Source organism: Delphinapterus leucas, chromosome 11, assembly GCF_059928025.1.
Source record: "Delphinapterus leucas isolate spDelLeu-1000000601 "Yukka" chromosome 11, BTC_Dleu_Yukka2, whole genome shotgun sequence".
Lineage (NCBI taxonomy): Eukaryota > Metazoa > Chordata > Mammalia > Artiodactyla > Monodontidae > Delphinapterus > Delphinapterus leucas.
The window spans coordinates 87,742,926-87,765,097 of record NC_143139.1 but is presented as its reverse complement, the minus strand read 5'-3'; the positions used below and the strand labels follow the sequence as shown (position 1 = coordinate 87,765,097).

The following is a 22,172-nucleotide window of genomic DNA, read 5'->3' as shown; positions in this document are numbered from 1 at the left end:
CACCTGGTCCCAGGCCAACTCCTCTGAATCCAACACTATCGAATGCCACGAGCCACACCCTGGGAATACAGAGGGGCCAATAGGATGAGATTTCGGCCCCGGAGAACCTCAGAGGCTAAGCGAAGTGCCACGATTCATTCGTTCCACGTATTGAGCACCAGCTACAGGCCAGGCGCTGGGTTAGGTGCTGGGGTCCAGCAGCAAGTGGACCAGACATGGGCCCTGCCCTCCCAGGCTGTCATGGAGAAGGATATTAAGCAAGATGTTTGGCTACATAGGTGACTATGTAACTGGAAATGAAGTTGCCTAGGGTTGAGAGTACAACACTGACTCAAAATAGTAATTGCGGATCAAGTCGCCATCCCTTCGTATTTCTCTGTGGGCACGGAGCTTTCTGACATCCAGGAGCAGACGACAATGCTGATTTCATTTATCTGCCGACCCTGGAACTCACCCAAGGGTGGCAGAAAAAACTATTCATGAAATGGGAGGGAAGTACATACGTGTCAAGGTTTTTGTGAGGAATCAGTGAGAGGGTGCATACAAATCTATTCTTGCTATGCTGGAGGTACTGTTTGAATACAGATACGTAACTGGAGATGTGGGATGTGTGACACAGACTATGAATTTCTAGAAGATGTGGGCCTATGTCAATCATCGGAAATGCAGGAGAAACATTACAAGAGTCAGCACTCCCACTACCTCTTTAGGAATTCAGGGTAATGTTGTGTTGTCTGTGAACAACACCTAAGCTAGGGATGGAACGGGGTTCATCTTGGGCAAACTCTGATTCATTGGATGATTAGAGTAAAGGTGTTAAGCAGGATTCTGAGGCCATGACCAGATTTAGCCAAGAAAGAGGAACCCTACAGAACAGGGGCCTACATAATGGTTCTGAAAGCAACTGGTAAGGCAGGAATAGGGCCACTGGTTTAAGTCGTGGCTGTACCACCCATTAGCTGTGACCTTGGATACATCACATTTCCCCTGGCAGCTTCAGTATCCTTATCTATAAAATGAGGGTGTTGGGCTAGTCAAGCTCTCCGGTGCCTCCAAGCACGGACATTCTCTGAGTTTATCACATGTTTTCTGGTGTTCACGTACCACTCTTTACTGTGCAACAGCTTTTCTCCCTGACTCCATCCTGACATTTTAGCTTCTTAGTTTTTGCTCTAATTTCATGCAAACACTTATTACTGTAGCCAAGTGGATCACCTGGGAAAGAAATGCGTCTAGTTTCCCAGCTTACTGGGCACCTGGATGAGGTCAGCTTGAGGAGGAACAAGGCCAAGAATTTGCCAGTTTACACTTTCATTTAAAAGCAGCCCAGTGGTTCTCAAAGCACAACAAAGAAAGCCACACCCTGTCCCTGCTGTGAAGCACAGGAGTCTGCCTGGAAGAGAATTTCAGGAAGGAGGCAGAGGTGCTGGGCTTGGGAGCAGAAGGGCAAACTCTAGGCCAGTGCAGTCCTAGCACCTATGCTGCTGACTGGCACAGGGCTTGAAAACAGTTGGAAAACGTTGATGTGGGGCATACATATGCCTAGCTCTTATCTCGCTTCCAGCTGGGTCCACTCATTGGTGTTCCCTGTCTGGCTCTGGGGCATCTGAGTTTGGACCGTGGACTAGGGAAGGGTGATATAGGATAAGTTCTAGTATCATAGATGGGTATTAAGGAGCTAATGTTTTAAGAAATCTTCATTAATTCATTCTGATCACCTATTGTATGTCAAGCAGTATGCAAGGCATACTAAAAGTATTTTATTGGTTCTCAAATAATAGTAATACTAGTAATAACAATACCAAACACATTAGTACTTATTGTGTACTAGGAACTGTTCTAATTTTATTATATGTGTGTGTGTGTATAAATATATATATACACACACCCACACCCCCCCCACACCCACATATATACTCATTCATATATGTGAACTTATCCAATCCTTACTTTAACCCTAGAAAATTTCTCTTCGCTGCTCAGAAGAAGAAACTGCAGCATAGAGAGGCTAAGAAACTTGCCCCAGGTCACAGAGCCTGAAAGTAGTAAGTAGAACTGAGATTTGAACCAGGCCGACTGTTGCTGGAGCCCTGCTCTTACTGCCTCACTCCCCTGCCTCTCTGTGTTACCAAAGGCCTTCCACGTTCACTTAGATTCTGTTCAAATGCTGCGTGGGTAACTACTAAGACGCCTGGTCCTGAGCCGGGTGCCAAAGAAATCTAAATTCCCAGCCACAGGCTTCAAATTCAAGGCTGTCTTGCAGTGGCCCCTCTGGAAAGTTCCCCATTTCTCAACCATTTCTTCCTTCTCACCACTCCAGCCACAGGGTCTCTTCCCACTTCATATACACATTTCCCTACCGTTTTCTTGCCTGCATGCATGGTGTGTCCCTCACTGCAAATTCTCTCCCCTGAATCTGCTTTCCTTCAAGTTGTATTCTAGACCCAAGTCCCAGATCGCAGCTTCTGACCTGCAGAATCCCAGAAGGTCAGTGCTGAAGGACAGCACTCAGCTCAACTCTCTACCTTCTTCAGATCAGGAAACTGGAAGCCTGAGAAGGGTTAACTAATTTTTAGGGGTCAAAGATGTATTTAGGAGCAGAATTCATGTCTTCTTTTAAGGTCATTTAGCAAGTCTCTCTATGGATGGATAACTGCAGGTTTTGCAGGGCAGTGATTCTCAAATGGGGGTGATTTTGTCTGCCAGGGGACATTTGGCATTGTCTGGAGACATTTTTGGCTGTGACAACTAGGGACCTGCTACTGGCGTCTAGTAGGTAGAGGCAAAATATGCTGCTAAACACCTTACAGTGCACAGGACATCCCCCACTACAAAGAACGATCCAGCCCAAGATGTCAATAGTGCTGAGGCTGAGAAACCCTGGTGGAGGGAAATACAATTTTTTTGCATCATCTCTTATGTAGTGGGCAGTTCCCATTACAGGATTCTGTAACCGTGACAATAAAATGGAACCTTCAGAAATGAATCGTGAAATGGAAAATCAGAGGACTCTAGGCTTCACTTGGATAGAGGCCCCTGGCCCCCCTCCTCAACACATTTTCCCAAGGAAGCCAAATTCCTTTTCAGAGCCTTCAAGTCCCCCCAGTAATGAGTTCTTCCTTCTCTTCTGGGTAGCAAAAAGTTGAACAAATTGAGACCGCTTTGTACGCAAGTAAGTCACACCGAGATCTCCGTGCACCTTTGTAAGAAAATTATATGATTGTTGCAACTGGAACATGCAATGCTTGCAAAGTTCCTAGGAGAAATCTTTGTCCAACAATCGTGCCCGCTTGCTGTTTAATGCTGCTACTAAAGTACAGAAAAGAGCCAGCTCATTAAACCTGCCTTGAATAATGTAACAAAAGTGTGATTCCACGTCCTTCTCCCAGCCAATCTCTTCTGCCTCGTGAGATACAGCAAGGGACCTGGAAGCTTTCTCCTTCTTAGGAGTAAATGCTCAGTTAGTGGCAAAACCCACTTTGTTTACCTCCTCACCAAAAAGGAAATTCTGGGTCTGTTCAAATACGTGAAAAAAGACATCTCAAATGCAAGGGCTAGGAGAACAAAACTAGCGTGTTACATCTGAACGTGCTGTCATGTTATTTTGAGTAGAAAATAATGAAGCAGAGTTACATGTCTCTTGCTCTGGCATCACGGCTTATTTTTTTTTTTGCTTCTGTTTTTTTTTTTTTTTTTTGCGGTACGCGGGCCTCTCACTGTTGTGGCCTCTCCCATTGCGGAGCACAGGCTCCGGACGCGCAGGCTCAGCGGCCATGGCTCACGGGCCCAGCCGCTCCATGCCATGTGGGATCTTCCCGGACCGGGGTACGAACCCATGTCCCCTGCATCGGCAGGCGGACTCTCAACCACTGCGACACCAGGGAAGCCCACGGCTTATTTTAGGAGTTGAAAATAAGGCCTATCCCTACAGAAAGGAGTCACCTTTGATTTTGGCAGCCCTTAATGTATCCCTTTTTGGCAGAGACTCATTGCTCTCCCCCAGAATCGTTTACCTCCTTTATGTGTTGTAGGACCTGAATTTTCAGCTGGGCACATGGCTGCCCAGATAAAGACTACATTTCCCAGGTTCCCTTGCAGCTAGACATGGCCACCTGACTAAGTGCTGGCCAATAGGGAGTAAGGGGAAGTGATGGTGTGCAATCTCCGGGGCATGCCCTATCTTACATTCCCTCTTCCCACTAGATAGATGTAGTTCTGGTGGGTGGGGCAGCCATGTCCGGCCATGCAGAGAAAGGTATCACCTAAGGGACCACAGAGCAACAAGAGGGAAGGTGCCTGGGACCCTGACCTGGAGTTGCCATAACAGCCCAGACTGCCTATGCCTGGATTGTTAGATGAGGAAAATTTTAAGCTCCTATCTTATCCAAGCCACAGGTACTTCGCATGTCTGTTACAGCTTATGAATCTATATCCTAATTAATCTATTCCACAAATGGTTCTTTAATTTAAATCAATTCAACGAAGCACACAGGAAGCACTAAATATATGCGGGCTATTGCACTAGGTGCTGGAGATTCCAAGATGAAACACCATCTTCCAAGGAATTCTAGAAAGAATGGATAGTCTTCTTTATAACAATTTTCACAAATAAACATACCAGTTCCTGAGGTGTAAGGGCAAAGTTCTAGTGTTACAATCCCAAAATTAATTCCCAGTAACACCAGTCCTGTAAACTGCTCTATGACAGATCTGCACATTATTTCTGTAAAGGGCCAAAGTAAACATTTTGGGCTTCGTGGGCCATGTGGTCTCTGCCATAACTACTCAGCTGTGCTACGGTGGTGAAAGCAGTCATAAACAATGCTAAACAAAGGGGTATGGCTATCTCCCCATACAACTTCTTTTACAAAAATAGGTGGCAGGCAGCTCTAGTTTGCTGACTCCTCATCTATGGTAAAAGAATTTAATAGGATAACCTTCTTTTGGGGATTTACAAGAAAGACAGGATGTTAAAAGCACTGAGAGGGACTTCCCTGGTGGCACAGTGGTTAAGAATCCGCCTGCCAATGCAGGAGACACGGGTTCGATCCCTGGTCCGGGAAGACCCCACGTGTGGTGGAGCAACTAAGCCCCTGTGCCACAACTACTGAAGCCCGCATGCTCTAGAGCCTGCATGCCTCAACTACTGAGCCTGCGTGCTGCAACTACTGAAGCCGGAGCACCTAGAGCCCGTGCTCCGCAACAAGAGAAGCCACTTCAATGAGAAGCCAGTGCACCGCAATGAAGAGGAGCCCCCACTCGCCGCAACTAGAGAAAGCCCGCGCAGCAACGAAGACCCAACGCAGCCAATAAATAAATAAAATACACAACATAAAACAAAAACTAAAAAACAGAATTTTTTAAAAGCCTGTTTAATTTTATTTAAGCCAGTGTTTCCCAAATTTATTGAACCACTTACAACTTTTAAAATAATGCTTATAAATATCCCAGAATTGGCCTTCTGAATGTGCTGTTGCAAACACCAGCTAAGTAACTTTTATTGTTAATAGGTTATTTTAGGCATACATAAAATATAGAGTAGTACAATGATGCCTACATGTTCACCACCCAACCCAGCTGAAAAAATAAAATACTACAAGTACAAAGGCCTCTGCACACTCTTCTTGATTCCATCATCTCTTCTACCTTCCTGAGATTACCATCTTCCCTGAATTTGACATTTATCATCACTGTCATGCTTTATACCTTCTACTACTTTTATGAATTCCTAATAATATATAGACTGTTTTGCATGTTGGTAAGCTTTATATAAATGTTAGCACTGTACCCAAATCCTGCCTCAACTTGCTTTTTTTGCACAATATTATGTTTCTGGGATTTAGTTATATAATAACATGTAGCTCTAGTTCATTTATTTTCGTAGCTACTTTGTATTCCCGTGAATGAACATACCAGCATTTATTCATCCGTTCTCCCGTAGAAAGCTTGTTCCTTTCTCTTTTTCTGTATTTTGCTATTACAAACACTGCTTCTATGAACATCTTTGTACATATGGGAGAATTTCTGTAGGGTATAGACTTAGATATGTGTTTAGGTATGTTTTCAAGTTTACTTGAAAGTGGATTCAGAGTCCCCTCCGGTGATGTTTAAGAGCTCTCACGCTTCTATATCTTTTCTCAAATCTGATATCATCAGACTTTAATTTTTTTTGCCAATCTAACGGTTATGAAATGCATACTGGGGTGTGGTTTTGAATTGCATTTCTAGGATTACTAGTGAGGTTGAGCCTTTTTCATACATTTCTTGGACTATTTCTACGTTAATTCTTCACAGGGATCCTTGGCCTTGGACGATGCTGACAGTGTAGGTTGACACAAGAGACAGACAGGCATCCAAATTCCTAAGGGAAACTAAGGCTGGAAGCTAATCCTTCCAAGGTGAACCAGTGGGCCTCACTCAAAAGTTACTTTCCCATTTCCCAATGCCAATTCTTTGATTGGAGTTACTTTTTTAGTGGAGAGAACTTGGGCTTTGGAGTCAGACAGACTTGGTTCAAATCCAAGATGGGGCTCTTTCTACATGTGATGGTGGGCAGGTTTCCCAACCTCCCAGAGCCCCGATTTCCCCAGGTGTGAAGAGGAAAATAAAGTCTCTCATGCAGTTGGGGGAAACTGAACGCAGTGCAAAAAGCACCCAGGACAGTGTCTGGCCCACAACTCACAATCATTCCCTCTGTTATTCTGTGAGATATGGGAGAGACATGAGCTGAGGCTCCACTCATTTCCTTCACCCTCTGCATGCCTCAGTTTCCTGCACAGGGAAAAGTGTTACCACCATTTGCACACAGAACATCAGACCACAAAACTGAATAATCTTCAGAGTTAGAAAGGACTTTGGAGATCACCCAGTCTGGTGGTTCTTAACCTTTCATAGGGTGATTTAATGAGCGGATGAGAGGCTAGTTCACTTTGGAAAAATGGCACATATGCTCCAAACGTTGTGATGACTGCAAACTTTCTGAAGGATAGTACCGACTCTTCCATTGTTACCCCAAAACACCATTGTCATGACCTTATATGAAGGACTTTGTATAAGGACATGGCTTTGCAGTAAGTACTGGTTGGCTGGCTAATTGCTAAGGGAAGATAATGCTCCTGTGTAACTAATATTTTAACCTAGAGTTTGGGAGATTTGCTCACAGATAAGTAAATAAGCATCTTTGACAGAAATTTAACAGACTCAAGAGGGGAAACCCCTCCCCCCCCACAAAACCCCTGTTCCCAGGAAGCCAAATCCCATATGGCAAACTATATATTCTCAAGCTGCCAGCCTGAATCTGAAGCCCCAGTTTGGAAGTGAGCCCCAAATGCCATTTAAGATGTAGTTCTCTGTGTTGCTGTAAGCACCAAATGTGTTTCTATTTTTTTTTTTGCTTTTAACACTTGGAAACGCCAAACAAATTCCAAGTGTCGGCAAACTGTCTGCTGCCGCGATCTGGTCTCCGCCCACACCGGGCTGTCGGAACTGCCGTTAAGGGAGCTGGTGGCTCCTGCACTGCCAAGCCCTGTGGCCTCCTTTTGGTCTGCATTTTCTCTGCCTGTGGGTAGCCTTGGATCCTGGTGACCCCTCCCCATCTTAGTTTCCTACGTCTGCTACCTTGCTTTCTTCAGGCTGTTCTTGGACCTGGGAGTCCTCTTCCTTCATCTCATGATGACGCCTCTTTGTTGGTCCTTTTCCTGGGCTTCGGCCCCACCCATGACTTCAGGGGCCACTAGTCTGCCAGCGTACCCCGCAAGAGCCTCTTTAGTTAAGACCTCTCTTCTGAGTTCCACGCCTGCATCTCACCTACCTACCACTGTTTCCATGTTGAAGCCTTTTTGCCTCTGAATTAGTCCAGGACGTCTTAGTCTGTCACTTCTAGTATCACCAACACACTTGATGACAGCCTTTTGCATCATTCATTCCTTCGACAAGGATTTACTGGGCCCCAGCTATGTGCCAGGCCCTGTGGTGGGCACCCCAATCAAGGAAACTGATTTCTGGCCCAGCCCTAAAGAGAGAAGGAGGCTACTCTCTGAGATAAAGTCCAAGCTGTGACTCTTTCTTCGGAAATATTCTATGCCCCCCTCCCCTAACCTCTGCTCACTTGGGACAAGACCCCACTGATGAGGGACCATATTTGTTGTCTACGTGTCTTTCTTCCCTTCTTTTATCTCTTCCTGCTAGTGACCTCATCCAAGATTGCAAATGCAGCTGGTGATGTATGATCAACTGCTCTGGACAAGGTTCAGGACTCCAGCCAATGATGGCTTTCAAAAATCTCACACGTCAGAGAAAATATAAAACTTGAGTATCCAGAGGAACTCTAAAGTCACTGGAATAGGGACAGTGGCCCCCAAGCCAGTCAGCCCCGGTTGTCTTCCTGCACTCTGGGGGGACTGAGCCCCCAGCAGTGGTAGAAGGGCCAAGACACACCTGACTGCAGCGTGGGCTACAAAGCATATTCCTGACGGTAGACTAGCACATCTCTTCAAGATATATATTTCTCCTCTCTCTCAGAGGAAGTTGAGGCAATCGGTTTTGGCAATCGAGAAGAGCTGACCTTCTTGGTCCAGAATAGGGCAGTAAGGATAGTCACTAATATTTAATGTGCATTTACTATGACACAAGTATGCTACATGGTTTTCATGCTACATGGTGTTAAATGGTTTATATATATTATTTTACTTAATTCTTCCTATAACCTTATGAGGTGGGCATACTATTGTGCCTATTATATAGATACAGAAACTGAGGCCCAGAGAGGTGAGTAACTTGCCTAAGGTCACACAGAGCATAAGCAGTCGAGCCAAGATTGGAACCCAGGCAGTCAGGCTGCAGGGCCTGCACTCCTAGCCACTCTGCTCTGCTTCTTCTCTAATTAGATGGTAACATGAGCACTTAATTCCCTGGCAACCTTCCTCCGATGGAGGAGCCTGACACAGACTCTCATTTCCATGGACAACCAAGTGGGCAGCATCTGGCACTCAACATTTTCAAAACTGACCCCATTATTACTACTCTGACATTATCCTTGTCCTGTATTTGTTAAAAGCATCCCTAGCTACACACTCACCCTCAATTTTTTTTGTTTGTTTGTTTTTGCGGTACGCGGGCCTCTCACTGTTGTGGCCTCTCCCGTTGCGGAGCACAGGCTCCGGACGCGCCAGCTCAGCGGCCATGGCTCACGGGCCCAGCCGCTCCGCAGCATGTGGGATCTTCCTGGACCGGGGCACGAACCCGTGTCCCCTGCATCGGCAGGCGGACTCTCAACCACTGCGCCACCAGGGAAGCCCTCCGAGTCAATTTTTAACATAAAAGTTTGGTGAGGGGAAGAGGTATCACATGTACATGCTACAAAGTCCAACAGTCAAGTAAGTTTCCCTCCCATCTCTGTACTTCTGTGTAATGGGTTGAATTATGTACTCCCAAAAAGATATGTTGAAGTCCTAACCACCCTACCCTGCATCTGTGAAGTGAATGTAACTTTATTTGGAAACAGAGTCTTTGCAGATGCAATCAAACTAGATGAGGTCATTAGGGTGGCCCCTAATCCAGCATGACTGGTGACCTTTACAGGAAGATGGAAATTTGGACAGAGAAACAGAGAGAAGACAGACATGTGAAGAAGGAGGCAAGGATCGGAGCGATGCTGCCACAATCTAAGGACCATGGGGGCTATCAGAAGCTGGAAGGAAAAGGAAGGATCCGCCTCCAGACACTTCGGAGGGAGCATGGTCCTGCCGACACCTTGATTTTGGACTCTAGCCTTCAGAACGGTGAGACAAGAGATGACTGCTGTTTGAAGCCACCCAGTCTGTGGTACTTTGTTACAGCAGCCACAGAAAACCGATATATCCAGTTTTCTAATTCCCTTCCTTGGCTATGACTCTGGTTACTGGTTTCATACCTACCCTCTCAGACACAGTCTGACCACGGAGAGCAAATACTCATGTATATATTTCACACAGGGTGACATGTCATACGCTATTCTTTATGATCCTTTTCACTTGATAACACACCAGGACTAATCTTTTAAACTGTGGTAAAGTATATATAACATAAAAATTGACCGTTTTAACATCTTAAGTGTACAGGTCTGTGGCATTAAGTACACTCACAGTGTTGTGCAATCATCACCACCATCCATCTGCAGAACTTCTCATCTTCCCAAACTGGAACTCAGTACCCATGAAACATTAACTCCCCAGGCCCCTCTCCCCGCCGCCCACCAGGGCCACCTCTAACACTGCTCAGTCCCTCCCCCCACATGTGCCCCCAAGTCCTGCTGCTTCTACCTTCTCTGTTTCTCTAGCATCTCTCCATCCCCACTGCTTCTGCGTCACTCCGGCTGTCAGCATCTCTCACCTGGATCCCTGCAAGAACTCCTTGACTCGAGGCCCCTGCCCACCTCAGCCCATCTTCCCTGTCACCACCAGCCCCCCTTTCTAAAATACAACTCTGATGTCAGTCCCATACTTAATCGTCTGTGATGGATCCTACCTCCCGCAGGATATAGTCAAAAGTCTCCAGCGTGGCATACAAGGCCCTCCCTGGGTGGAATTCAGCCCGGCTTTCTGCACTGTAGCCAATGCCTGGTCCAGGGCCTGGCCCACAGGAGGTGCTCAGAGCAGTATTGGTTGAACCCTGTGTTCTCAGTTTGAATTCCTTGTTTCCTCCGACACACATTCTCACCTTGGCCTTTACATACATGGTTCCCTCTGTGTGGACTTATTTCTTCTAATGCCCTTTCTCCATTCCTCTCCTAGCTTCACCTTCTCTACCTGATAAATCTGTTTGTTCTTCAGTATTCAGACCAAACGGTACCTCTTGCATTTCCAGCTCTCCCAGACCTAGATCTTTACTGCCTTCTATTAGAGCATTTACCAGATTTTTCTGTAATTCCTTCGACCTCTCTGCCCACCCACCTCCAGTCTAACTCACAATAGGCCAGGTGCACAGTGGGTGCTTGGCCTGTGTCTGCTGAGTGCAGGGCGGCCTCGCCAGCTCGGCTCCTGGAGCTGTGCTGTGGCCTGTCCCTGACACTGTTAGGGAGGACAGCTGAGCCCAAGAGCAGCCCTCCTGGGGTCAGGGAGAGGGCGGCTTCCTGTCTTGCAGGAGGCGCTAATGCACTGACATCAGTGCAGGGGCAGCAGTGGTTCCAACGGGGTCACTCGGGGGCTGGCAGTACAGGCCTAATGCCCGCTGGAGGTGAAGGAGCTGTGGCATCGCGAGGCTGCGCTTCAAGCCGGAGAGGCTGGGGAGCAGCAAGGACAAGGGCTCTCCAGGGGAGAGGACAGCGTGGGTCTGGTTCTGAGAGGCTGCGGAGCCTTCCAGGGCCCCACAGAGCCGCGTGCAGGGCCCAGGTGCTCGGCCTCTGCAGGTGACCTTTTGAGGGAGTGAACAGGGAGGCCCAGGTCTGAATTCAGGGGTCGATGTGGACTTGACCAAGGGAATGGCTGGCGTGGGTGCAGCTCCAGATCTCCCCCCACCCCCCGACCCCCAGTTTTCTCCATAAGCCCCTGGCCAGGATACCAAGTATTCCTTTACAGCAGGCCTGTGACACTGTCCCTTCCTCTCCGAGGTCCCAAGGTGCCCTGTTCTTTTCTCCTCAACTCCTCTCTACCCCAGACTCTGTTTCACTTTCTTTGTAGTACTCAGACTCTGTGAGTTTATTTTGCTAATCCGTTGGCTACTGTCTATTACTGGTGTCTCCCCAGCAGCAAGTAAGTCCCAGGGACTCCGTCTCCTCTGAGCCCAGAATAAGACCTGGCTCCATACAGATGGGGCAAGGAATGGGTGGAGAGCATCTTTCCTTCTGACACCAAGGGCTGGAATTCCCCTCATCTGGGTGCTCCTCTTCATAAAGGGCCACAGGTGCTTACAGGAACGAGGACCAGTGGCTCCAGCAGCACCAGGCCTGCTTCCTATGTGATGGGCAGCAGCTGGGTTTTCCCTGACTTGGGTCCCACACAGGTTCTGATGGGCCATCAGCACCCAATACATTTTCGGCCCATGTTTGGCAAATGAACCCGAACTTCCAGTTGTCCTTATAGGGCTGTCTCAGAGGCACCAGAATTTCACTTCAGGTGCTGCTGTGGCATAAACTTCGGCTTAGAACCTACCTTGACCCAAACCAGACAAATAACAAAACCTATTAACCTCAAGAGGTGCCAGGGAGACCTGGGAAGGGTTAAAAGGGGCAGACCAAGCAATGGTGCAATTTTAAAAATTCATATGTGACCTCTTACTGAGGTTCCCCACCCCATGAAGCAGTTGTCACCCCCATCTTTACAGGAGATGAACCTGGCCCTGTCAGATGGGCAAGATGACCTGCCAGAGGTGACCCGTTAGAAAGCAACAGACCCAGATGAGAGCATCTAGTGTGGGGTTTGGGCTTAGGTGCTCAAAAACAATGTACCAGAAGAGCAAAGGAAAGAACATAATGACCCAGGTCTCCGTCCTGATACTCTGAGCATCCTATCACCCCAAACATCCATTCTGGACTGCTCAAACTCTGATTTGAATTTAAGAAACACTTGCAAAAAGATTAACCATTTCCTGGAGTGAGCTCATCGTTCTAACAACCCCCAATTCTTGTTGGTAGGTGCCGGTTATCAGCTAAGATAGGATTTGAGAACACCCCTTACTATTGTTATTTTAACACAGCCTCACTCTGGAGCAGAAAAACTGCCCCTTAAAAATATGGGGAAAACAACAGTATTCACTCCTTGTATTTCTGAAATGTTTCAAAACCAGTTATTAATAAGAAAATGTACAAAGCCTAGTAAGAAAATGTACAAACTGCTCCAGGATGTATTATTTGTTCTTTCCTTTATTCTTACTTCCCTCCTCCCCCACTTCCCGAAGGACACGAAAAAGAAAAGAAAGGGCCCAAATTCCCAGGTTTCAATGATCTGATACTTTAATTAAGGAAGAATAAATGGGTCACCTCTGTCAGCTTACAATCTGCAGCTGCATTAAATGGTGTTCCTTCGGTATAAACCCAATAGCCATGGTGAGGCTTTACTGTAGCGGAATAAAGACAAAAGCAGAGCCCCCATAGGACTGACCAAGGTCACTGTGAAAACCAATGTAGCACTAGCGTCAGACCTGGAATTCCTTGACTCTGCTTGCTCTGTCCCGGCTGGTGTCCAGGCTGCCTCCCCACCAGGAAGCCTCAGCCAGCTGGTAGGTAATTACATGTGCTAACAGTCACTGACACTCCAGCTGCCAACACCACGTCCCAAGTTCCCGCATCTGTTAGAACACCAAACTACCCACACTTTTCTAAGGCTGATTACTTAGAGAGGTATGTTTGGCTCCAAATGAGTCAGAACTAGGAGCCTGCCTGGCAACTTTGAAGATGAATGTCTGGGAGGGTAGAAAGACAAGTCCACTTGCCAAGTCCTCCATCCTACACCTCATCTGCCTCACAGTAGCCGTGTGACCTTGGACAAGTCCCATAACCGCAACTAGCCTCAGTGCTTCTATCTGTAAAATGGGATAATAAAGTCTGCCTTGTGGAATTGTTGGGGATGGCACACCATGAAGACTGTTAGTGCAAGGTAGGCGTCCAATACCTATTTGTTGGCTATCTGAATGAACAAAAGTTCTTTGATCCCATCCCCTGAAAACTGGAGACAGTAATTCCTACTTCACGTCACACTAAATGTGATTAGGAGATATATGTACAGATGTATCTGTATGTTGACCAGACTGAAAAATAGGTACTCTTTAAAAAACAAAAACAAAAACAAACTGGCTCATTGTATCATGTACTGAATTTGGTCTAGTTGATGGAACTTGTCTTACACTTACGATTTAGGAAAATTTATAATGAAACACTATATTTTAGTTTTCTCTTGGAATATGATTTCCAAATGATGAAAATTTGGCTGGAACAATCAATTCGTATAGTTTGTACACACAAATCATCATCCTGGAGACAAAAGAGTCAAGAATTGCGAGGTAAATCACTAAAAATAGCCTAGAGACTCAAGTGGAACTGACTTCCTTTGTTTCGCTGCTCTGTGTGCACCTTGGCCTGCCAGGTGATCACAATCACATCCCGAATGGCAGGGCTGATGCCTCAAACTGGACAGACATTGAAATGGAAATCCTTGGTGTGACTGTCAAACGGCACATATCTGGTCACTAGACCATGTAGCAAAAGCTCTGTGTTGGGGAAAGAGCATAGAGATGACAGCAGCCCTTGGAGCTCCTGTTCAGTCTATGGAATTAGCATATGAAATAGAAGCGTCTGGAAGAAGGTTATCAGCATCCACCAAGAGGGCTGACTCTAGGTCTAGGGTGAGGACCAGAAAAGTTGGTTATATCTCTGGGTGTCTGGGTTTGATATTCGGCTCCTAACTCTGTCACTTAGTGCCTGTGTGACGTTGGAAGAGTTACCTAATCTTGTTGGCCTTGATTTCTTCCTCTGTAAAATGGGGAAGCACTACCTTCCCAGATAGCAAGAGTGTTTGTTTTGAGGCTCACATGAGAAAGTGTTGAGATAAAGCAATACTGGGACTTCCCTGGTGGCGCAGTGGTTAAGAATCCCCCTGCCAGTGTAGGGGACATGGGTTCGGTCTCTGGTCAGGGAAGATCCCACATGCCGCAGAGCAACTAAGTCCGTGCACCACAACTACTGAGCCCACGTGCCACAACTACTAAAGCCCACGTGCCTAGAACCTGTGCTCCGCAACAGGAGAAGCCACTGCAATGAGAAGCCTGCGCACCACAACGAAGAGTAGCCCCCGCTCACCGCAACTAGAGAAAGCCCGCGCAGCAACGAAGACCCAACACAGCCATAAATAAATAAATAAATAAATAAATAAATAAATTTATTTAAAAAGAAAAGATAAAGCACTACCTAGGTATGAGCCTGCATTATTACTGCAGGGATAGTAGAGGTTTAGGGTAATGTTCACTTCCTTTTAGGCATTGTCTGTGTGGGTCCTTCACGTTCATGACCCTGCTTTGTGCTTGCACCAGTCTCCGAGGGGGATGCTATTATTATGTTCAAGTTATGGGTAGGGAAAAAGGTCCAGAGAGGTTAACGAGCTTGCCCAAGGTTGCACAGCTAATTAGCCATGGTGGTGAGATTTGGACCCAGGCAACAGGACTCTGGAGCCCAGACTCCTAACCTTTAGGCTGTGGGGTTTCCTGAGAGCATGACAAACAAGAAGTGCTTTGTCGGCAAGAGTTAAGGAAGCATCTTACTTTCCCTGCCACCCAGCAGTTTCAGGTTTGCTGCAAGGAAGAGAGCTGGAGTCTGAAGGTCATCCCAGGTCGGAGCTGGGGACAGTGAGCACGGGCAGTGGGAGTGAGCCTGCAGGTAGCGTAGCCATGCCCATGAAACAGGAGGCAGGAGAGTCTGGTGGGCAGAGGATGGGCTTTGGAATACGAGCTACAAGGATCGCATCCCTGATATCTCCACCTATAAGCTGTCCCAGCAACGGCTTCCCAATCTGTTAAAATGGGAAGCTTATACTAACCTCAGGAGGCTGCTTCAGGGCTCAAAGGAGACAAGTAATGAATGCAAATCTCTTGTTGCAATTAGTAACAGGCACATAGTAGGTGCTCAATAAGTGGCTGCTCCCTTGTCTCTCTCCCTGAGACCTCTTGTTATTCTAGGTGACAAGATGTAAGGGATGGTGGCACAGACAGATTCTGTCTAGACAGAAACCTGAAGAAAGTACAACTCAGTGGTTAGAACTATGGGGGCCTGGGGGTCTGGGCTGCCTGAATTCATATCCTGGCTCCACCACTTACAAGTCCTGTGACCTTGGGCATGTAACTTAACCTATCTGTGCCTCAGTTTCCTAATCTGTAAAGTGGGCATAATAATAATGCCCACTTCATACAGGTTGGAGAATATTCGATATTAATTAATCTGTGTAAAGCATTTAGAACAGTGCTCAGCTTATGGTAAGCGTTCAATAAATGCTTGCTGACGTCCATCAGGCCCCTGCATGTTCCTGGGCTGCGGGGCATCTCTGGGCCTTCAATGGGCTATACTTCATACTGCAAACCCTCTCTTTCCTTGAAGACCTCCAATCATATCCTGGAAGGGTGGACATCTCTGCAGCCTGGCCACATCACAGTCTAGATGAACTTTAGAGGAAGGACAGTGTCTCATCTGGTGGGCAATGGGGATTTGAAAATGGTGACAATGACCACCTGGACAACAGTGCAGGGAGTCAAGAAAGTACACCACATATGCACACACACCTATGTCTGTGTGTCTGTATTTTCTGCGTTTAGAACCAGGTTTTGACTCAACTGAGCGAGTTGTTTCCTTTCTTTCACTTTGGATAAATGTGAGCCCCCCTGCATGGGGTCTCTGAGCAGCCCGCGAATAATTCCCACCCTGATGCAGGAGAGACCTGGATGCAGGCGTGAGAGATGGTGGGAGAGTCGCTCCATCCCCGTGCAAGTGAAAAAGCACAGGCGGGCTCTGACCCAGCCAGAAATTCTACTCTGCAAGGTTTTGCTAGAAAACTACAGGAAGACAATAATTTACTTCTAATGGAGAGAAGGAGAGAGGGAAGGAGAGGGAGGGAGGGGGAGAGGGTGGGAGAGAGAGGAAGAAGGAGAATAGAAAAGAAAGAATATGAATCGAATCAAGGCACACTGATATCTTGCAATCGAAGAATCAGGAGCCTTCCCACAGAGCCTTGCTCCCGTCCTCCTCCATCCCTGCAACTCGAGGAACCTGGTCATTGTTAAGCCGGCGTCTGTCCTTTAAACCAGCGAAGCCTCGATCTCAGCGACGGCAAGGCTGCCGGCGCATACCGCCCCGGGCGCAACCAGCCCCGAGCCCCACGGGCTGCGGCCGCTCTCCCTGCACCCGGACGCGGGCTGGGTGTGCGGGGAAGGGCGCCCTTCCTGCGCCCCGCCGCCCCCGATCTCCCGCCCGCCGCCCTACCTGAGCTGGCGCGGCTCGCAGTCCACGCCGGGCAGCAGCAGCCGGGCGGCCTGGCGGACGTCGTCGCTGTCCATGGAGAAGCTGCGGCGGTGGCCGGCGTGCGCCACGGCCACCCGGATCCACTCCATCAGTGGCGGCAGCACGAGGAAGGGCCTGCGGCGGGGGAGGGAACGAGACGCGTTAGGGGGGCCGCGGCGGGAGCTGCCGGCTCAGACCCACCCCACCGCTCATCGCCGACCCCCCCCAACTTCCCTATCCCCACCCCCTTTTCCCTGGACGCCCTGTCTCTCAATTCAAAGTGGGAGGACCTTTGGAGACATCCGGACCGCACTGGTGACCTCGGGGCAGGCTCTCCTGAGTCTTTGGGCCTCAGTTTCCTCATCTGCAAAACGGGGATAATGTGACTGAAAGGCCACGATGTGACTCTTCTGTGAGCGTGATCTTCCTCGGCGGTCATGTGAACATAAAGGAGATGACTCACTTAAAGCACCATGCACAGAGTCGGGTGCTTAGTATAAAATCCAATCAACTCCTGGGGTTTTTAGGACTTGGGGCTCCCCATGGTGAGGCCAATCGTAAATCGTCCTCCAACTCTCTCTTCCCACCCCTAGCTGCTCCCTGTCATCATTCTGGAGCTCTCCCAGGCCTCAGCTCTGCCCAAGCACCAAGCCACCAGCAGGCTTTAGCGTCTGGAAACGAGGAGCCTTCCCGGAGAGACCGGGCAGCCCAGAACTGCCAGCAAAGTGCGGGGGAGGAAGGGGTGGCACTTTGGGGCCTCGGCCGCACCGCTGAAGCTTTGGGAAGTCTCCTGCTCCCACGGGCTCAAGGGATCACAGCAGTGGTGCGACTCGCCGCCAGAATTCACGAGATAATGCTTAAGGCTGAGCTATAACTTTCGAAGTGTAATACATTTGTGCCATCTTCTTATTTCTTCCGGTGATTATCAAAAACTCCATCCTCACATTAGGATTGAGGGCAGGGGAGCTTTTGGAAAATACTGATACCTGAGTCCTATCCCAGGAATTCTGATTTAATTTATCTAGGATTGGGCTGGACATTGGTAGTGTTTAAAAACATCCCCCAGGTGACCTTAACGCACATCAGAATTCTCCGGAGGCCTTGTTAAAACGCAGATTGCTGGGCTCCACCCCCAGAGGGTCTGATTCAGTAGATCAGGGGAGGTGGCCAAGAATCTGCCCTTCTAATGAGTTCTGGGGCCATGCTGATGCTGCCGGGCTGGAGGGGCAAACTCGAAGAACATCTGCTCTAAGGTATGGTATAGGGCCTGAGAATCACCTGATTTTGAGTGTGTGTGTGTGTGACTGAGTGTGTGAGTGTGTGTGTGTGTGTGTGTGTGTGGTGGGGGATGCAGATTCCCTGGCCTTATCTCCAGCGATGCTGATTGCATAGGGTCCACGAATATAATTTTAATAAGCAGCCCATATGATATTGATTTAGGTAGACCAAGGGCCACACTTTGAGAAACGCATGGTGTAGATCAAACAGGTGTCCTACCATTCAACATGGTTATGACCAGGGTGAGGCACATGGGGCGCCTGGGTGCAAAATTTAAGAGGGTCAGATCAAGTAAATATGTTCTATCAGCCCTCTTGCCTCACCCTAGCCCCGGTGGTGCCATTCAGTCCAGCATGGCTGCCACGGGAGGGAGAAAAGGTTGGTAAATAAAGGGTTTATTTACCCAAGGCAGCAACCCCCTCACAGTATGTAGATGTCACGAGCTTCCCCCCCAGTTTTGGTGGCAGGTTCCAGTTTTCTTAGAAAGCAACCTATTTATCCAATGTTAAGATTAAACAGCTTTTACATTCATCTCAGTTAATCCCATTCATGATCTCATCTAAATGCTTAGGACCAACCTACAAGCTAGTTATCCATTTTCTAGATCGGGAGAATGAAGTTTACTGAGGTTAAGTAACATGCCCTGGATCACAAGGTTAGCAAGTACGAGAGCTGGGAGTCAGACCCAAGACATTTGACTACGTAGCCTATGTGCTATAACCCCATGTGGTTCCCATCCATGTTCTCTTGTCCAACTTCCTTCCCAGCACCAGGGGAAGCCGATCTCGTCTTGGACCTTTGATGGCATGCCATTTTCATTCCTGCTCATGCAGCTCGAAACCCTGTCTGTAAGGCCTCCAGCCCTTTAAAAAGCCACACCCCACTTAACCTTCAAACCACAGTTCGAATCCCATCTCTCCCTAAACATTTCTCCTGAGGACTCCTCCCAGCATGGACCCCTCCCATGGTAGCCCTCACCCCAGTGGCCTTACCCATCAGCCTTGCAGATTCTGCATTACAATGTAAGCTCCATGGGGCAGGGACCTGGAACTGCTGGGTTCACCGATCCAGCCCCATCCCTACTCCCAGGGCACAGCCTGGCAGGCTGTGAGCACTTAATAAATAATGTGTTCATGAAATGGACTAAGATTTATCAATTCCTTACTGGGTGAAACAGATAAAATCAAGCTTCTGGACCCATGGACCTGTGGGGCAGGCTTCCAGGGAATTTCTGCCCAGATCAGCCTGTTGCTTAGGCTGTCGTCCTCATTCTCTCAGTCTCTCCATCACCTAAACCTAATCAGGTGCTCAATAAACACACTGACTTGAAATTGAATTGGATTCTACAGTCTCAGGTGAGCAGGACTTATTTTGGTCACCATGTCTCCATCGCTGCTAAAACCAGCCCCGGGTACTCAGAGAATGCCCCTCTGGGTTGTATTTCCAGAGGCAGCACCCCCAAGCCCTGGTCTGCCTTTCCTTTGCTCAGTGCTCCCCAAAGCATAGCCCACAACTCCCGGTCCCTGAGGGCGCTGCGTCTCTAGCACAGACTGCCCTTCAGCGGTTGCCTTTCATGTTAGATGCTGAGGCCCAGGGCACACAGCCAACTTCTGATGAATACCAAAGAGGAGAAAAAGAGGCTCTAGTGCCTTCAAAATAACACCTTTACCAAGACAGCCGGCGAGCACCAGAGTAAGAAACCTTGAATCCCAGGATTCCGGCCTCTTCTGGAATTTTCTATGTACCTATTTTTCCCTTTCATCATTGCCTTCTTTTTGTCACTCTGACCTCAATAGTTCATAAGCTCATGAATTCTTTGCCAGCAACTCATCTAAAAATCTTCTTATCTTGGCTACTCAGAAGGAAAGAAAAATAGTATCATTTGTGATGTTTCTTTTGGAGGAGTTGGAGATGGGAAAGAATGCTAGGGTCTTGAGTTAAGGAGAGGGTGGAGAATACTGTATTCTCCTGATATATTTTTTAAGACAACAATGTTCCACTGGCTACGGACTTTGTTCTGAAGTTGTCTGTAGTAACTAAAACCTAGAGGAAGCCCAAGAAGCTCATGGCTTAGTGAAGTGGATTCAACCTCAGAATCTTGCAGGGTCAAGGGTTGGGGGAGGTTAGGAAGGGTGTGTGTGTGTGTGTGTGAAAACTGCCAAGGCCTCAATTTGACCCCCAGAGTTTTGGTTCAACAGGTCTGGGATGGGGCTTGGGCATCTGTATTCTAAATAAGCTCCTCTGGAAATCTGGGAGCAAGCCAGGTTTAATAACCCCTGAGCGGGTGGCCTGAGGTGAACAGAGGGGAGACACGGGCCATTCAACAGGCCAGTGGCCATTAAAACTGTTGCTATGGTCTTAAAAAACTAAAAATAGAGTTACCGTATGATACAGCGATCCCATTCCTGGGCATATATCCGGAGAAAACTATAATTCAAAAAGATACCTGCACCCCAATGTTCACAGCAGCACTATTTATGATAGTCAAGACATGAAAACAAGCTAAATGTCCGTTGACAGATGAATGGATAAAGAAGATGTGGTACATATACACAATGGAATACTACTCAGCCATAGAAAGAATGAAATATTGCAATTTGCAGCAACATGGATGGACCTAGAGATGATCATACTGAATGAAATAAGTCAAAGACAAATATCATATATCACTTATATGTGAAACCTAAAAAAGATACAAATGAACTTACTTACAAAACAGAAATAGACTAACAGACATAGCAAACAAACTTATGGTTACCAAAGGGGAAAGGGGGGAAGGGATAAATTAGGGGTTTAGGATTAGAATTACACACTGCTATATATAAAACAGATAACCAACAAGGTCCTACTGTATAGCACAGGGACCTCTACTCAGTATCTTGTAGTAGCCTGTAGTAGGGAGGGAATCTGAAAAAGAATTACTTGGCTGTGAGCCTGGGACTGGTACAACATTGTAAATCAACTATATTTCAATAAAAAATTAAAAAGAAGTAAACCCTAAAAAAAATTGCTGCTAAGGCTTTTGAAGAGAAGGTTTGTAGGAGTGGGACCAGAGGTTCTAGAAGGGAAAAGAAAGCCTAGATGGGTTTCTTGCAGCGTCAAGAGAACAAGTCGGCTCAGGAAGGTTGTTGGGCCCAGATTCAAGAAGGACATACATGGGTGGGGCCTTTCTGAAATGCTGAAGAGAGCTCTGGTGATGAGGGTGACCACCCAGAGTGGAAAGGGAGTCTCGCGGGGGAGGGGCTGGGTGCTAAAGAGGATGGTGGGGTATGTGGGAGAGGCTGGTTTGTTCAGGATTCTGAGGAACTGAATTCTAGTCCTGAATCTGCCAAGAGCTCACAGCAGGACCCTGGTTCTGGTCTGTCAAGTTCTGGCTCTCAGTGTCTTCATCTGTAAAGTGGGCGGGTTTGGATGTGAGGGTCTATTTCAGGGGTTGGCAGACCTTTTCTGTAAAGGGCCAGGTGGTAAATAGGGTTTATGGGCCATACAATTTCTGTTGCAACTGCTCAACTCCGCCTTCGCAGTGAGTAAGCAACCACGGACAATACACACATGACAGAGCTGGCTGTGCTGCAAGAAAACTTTATTCACGAAATCAGATGGTGGGTCACAGTTGGCCAACCCTGGGTCTGTTTGATTCCTTCCTGCTCTGAAATTCTTTGATTCTATCAAAATAGTCAGCTGCCTGGGGACTTAGGGTGAGTCTCGTGTGCAGATCAGGGAAAATGGGAAGAAGCACATGAAGGTCCTAGTGATGGGCACAGAAAGCTTTGGAGAGATTAGAAAATAGGACCCTTCCAGAAAGAGGTCATGGTTGGATCTGGGGAATATTGAGCCACAGGCATACTCAGAGGCAGAACCTTCAAGGATAAAACCCAAACCTGGCCATGGGTGTGTAACTGATAAAATGTCATCTATTAATAGCATTTTTTCATCCAACAAT

The 22,172-nt window shown here is 47.6% G+C and overlaps 1 protein-coding gene across 6 annotated transcripts in view; it reads right to left on the bottom strand.

Moving 5' to 3' along the window:
• Positions 1 to 22,172, bottom strand: part of ABTB3 (ankyrin repeat and BTB domain containing 3) — a 312,674-nt gene that overhangs the window by 62,959 nt on the left and 227,543 nt on the right. For 5 of the 6 annotated variants that reach the window (XM_089921234.1, XM_089921233.1, XM_089921232.1 and 2 more), the window contains one exon: positions 16,934 to 17,086. In XM_089921234.1, the coding sequence (XP_089777360.1) occupies positions 16,934 to 17,086 (153 nt within the window). Of the gene's footprint in view, positions 1 to 16,933; positions 17,087 to 17,181; positions 17,492 to 22,172 lie in introns of those variants that run through there. The other variant, XM_089921235.1, reaches the window with a different exon arrangement.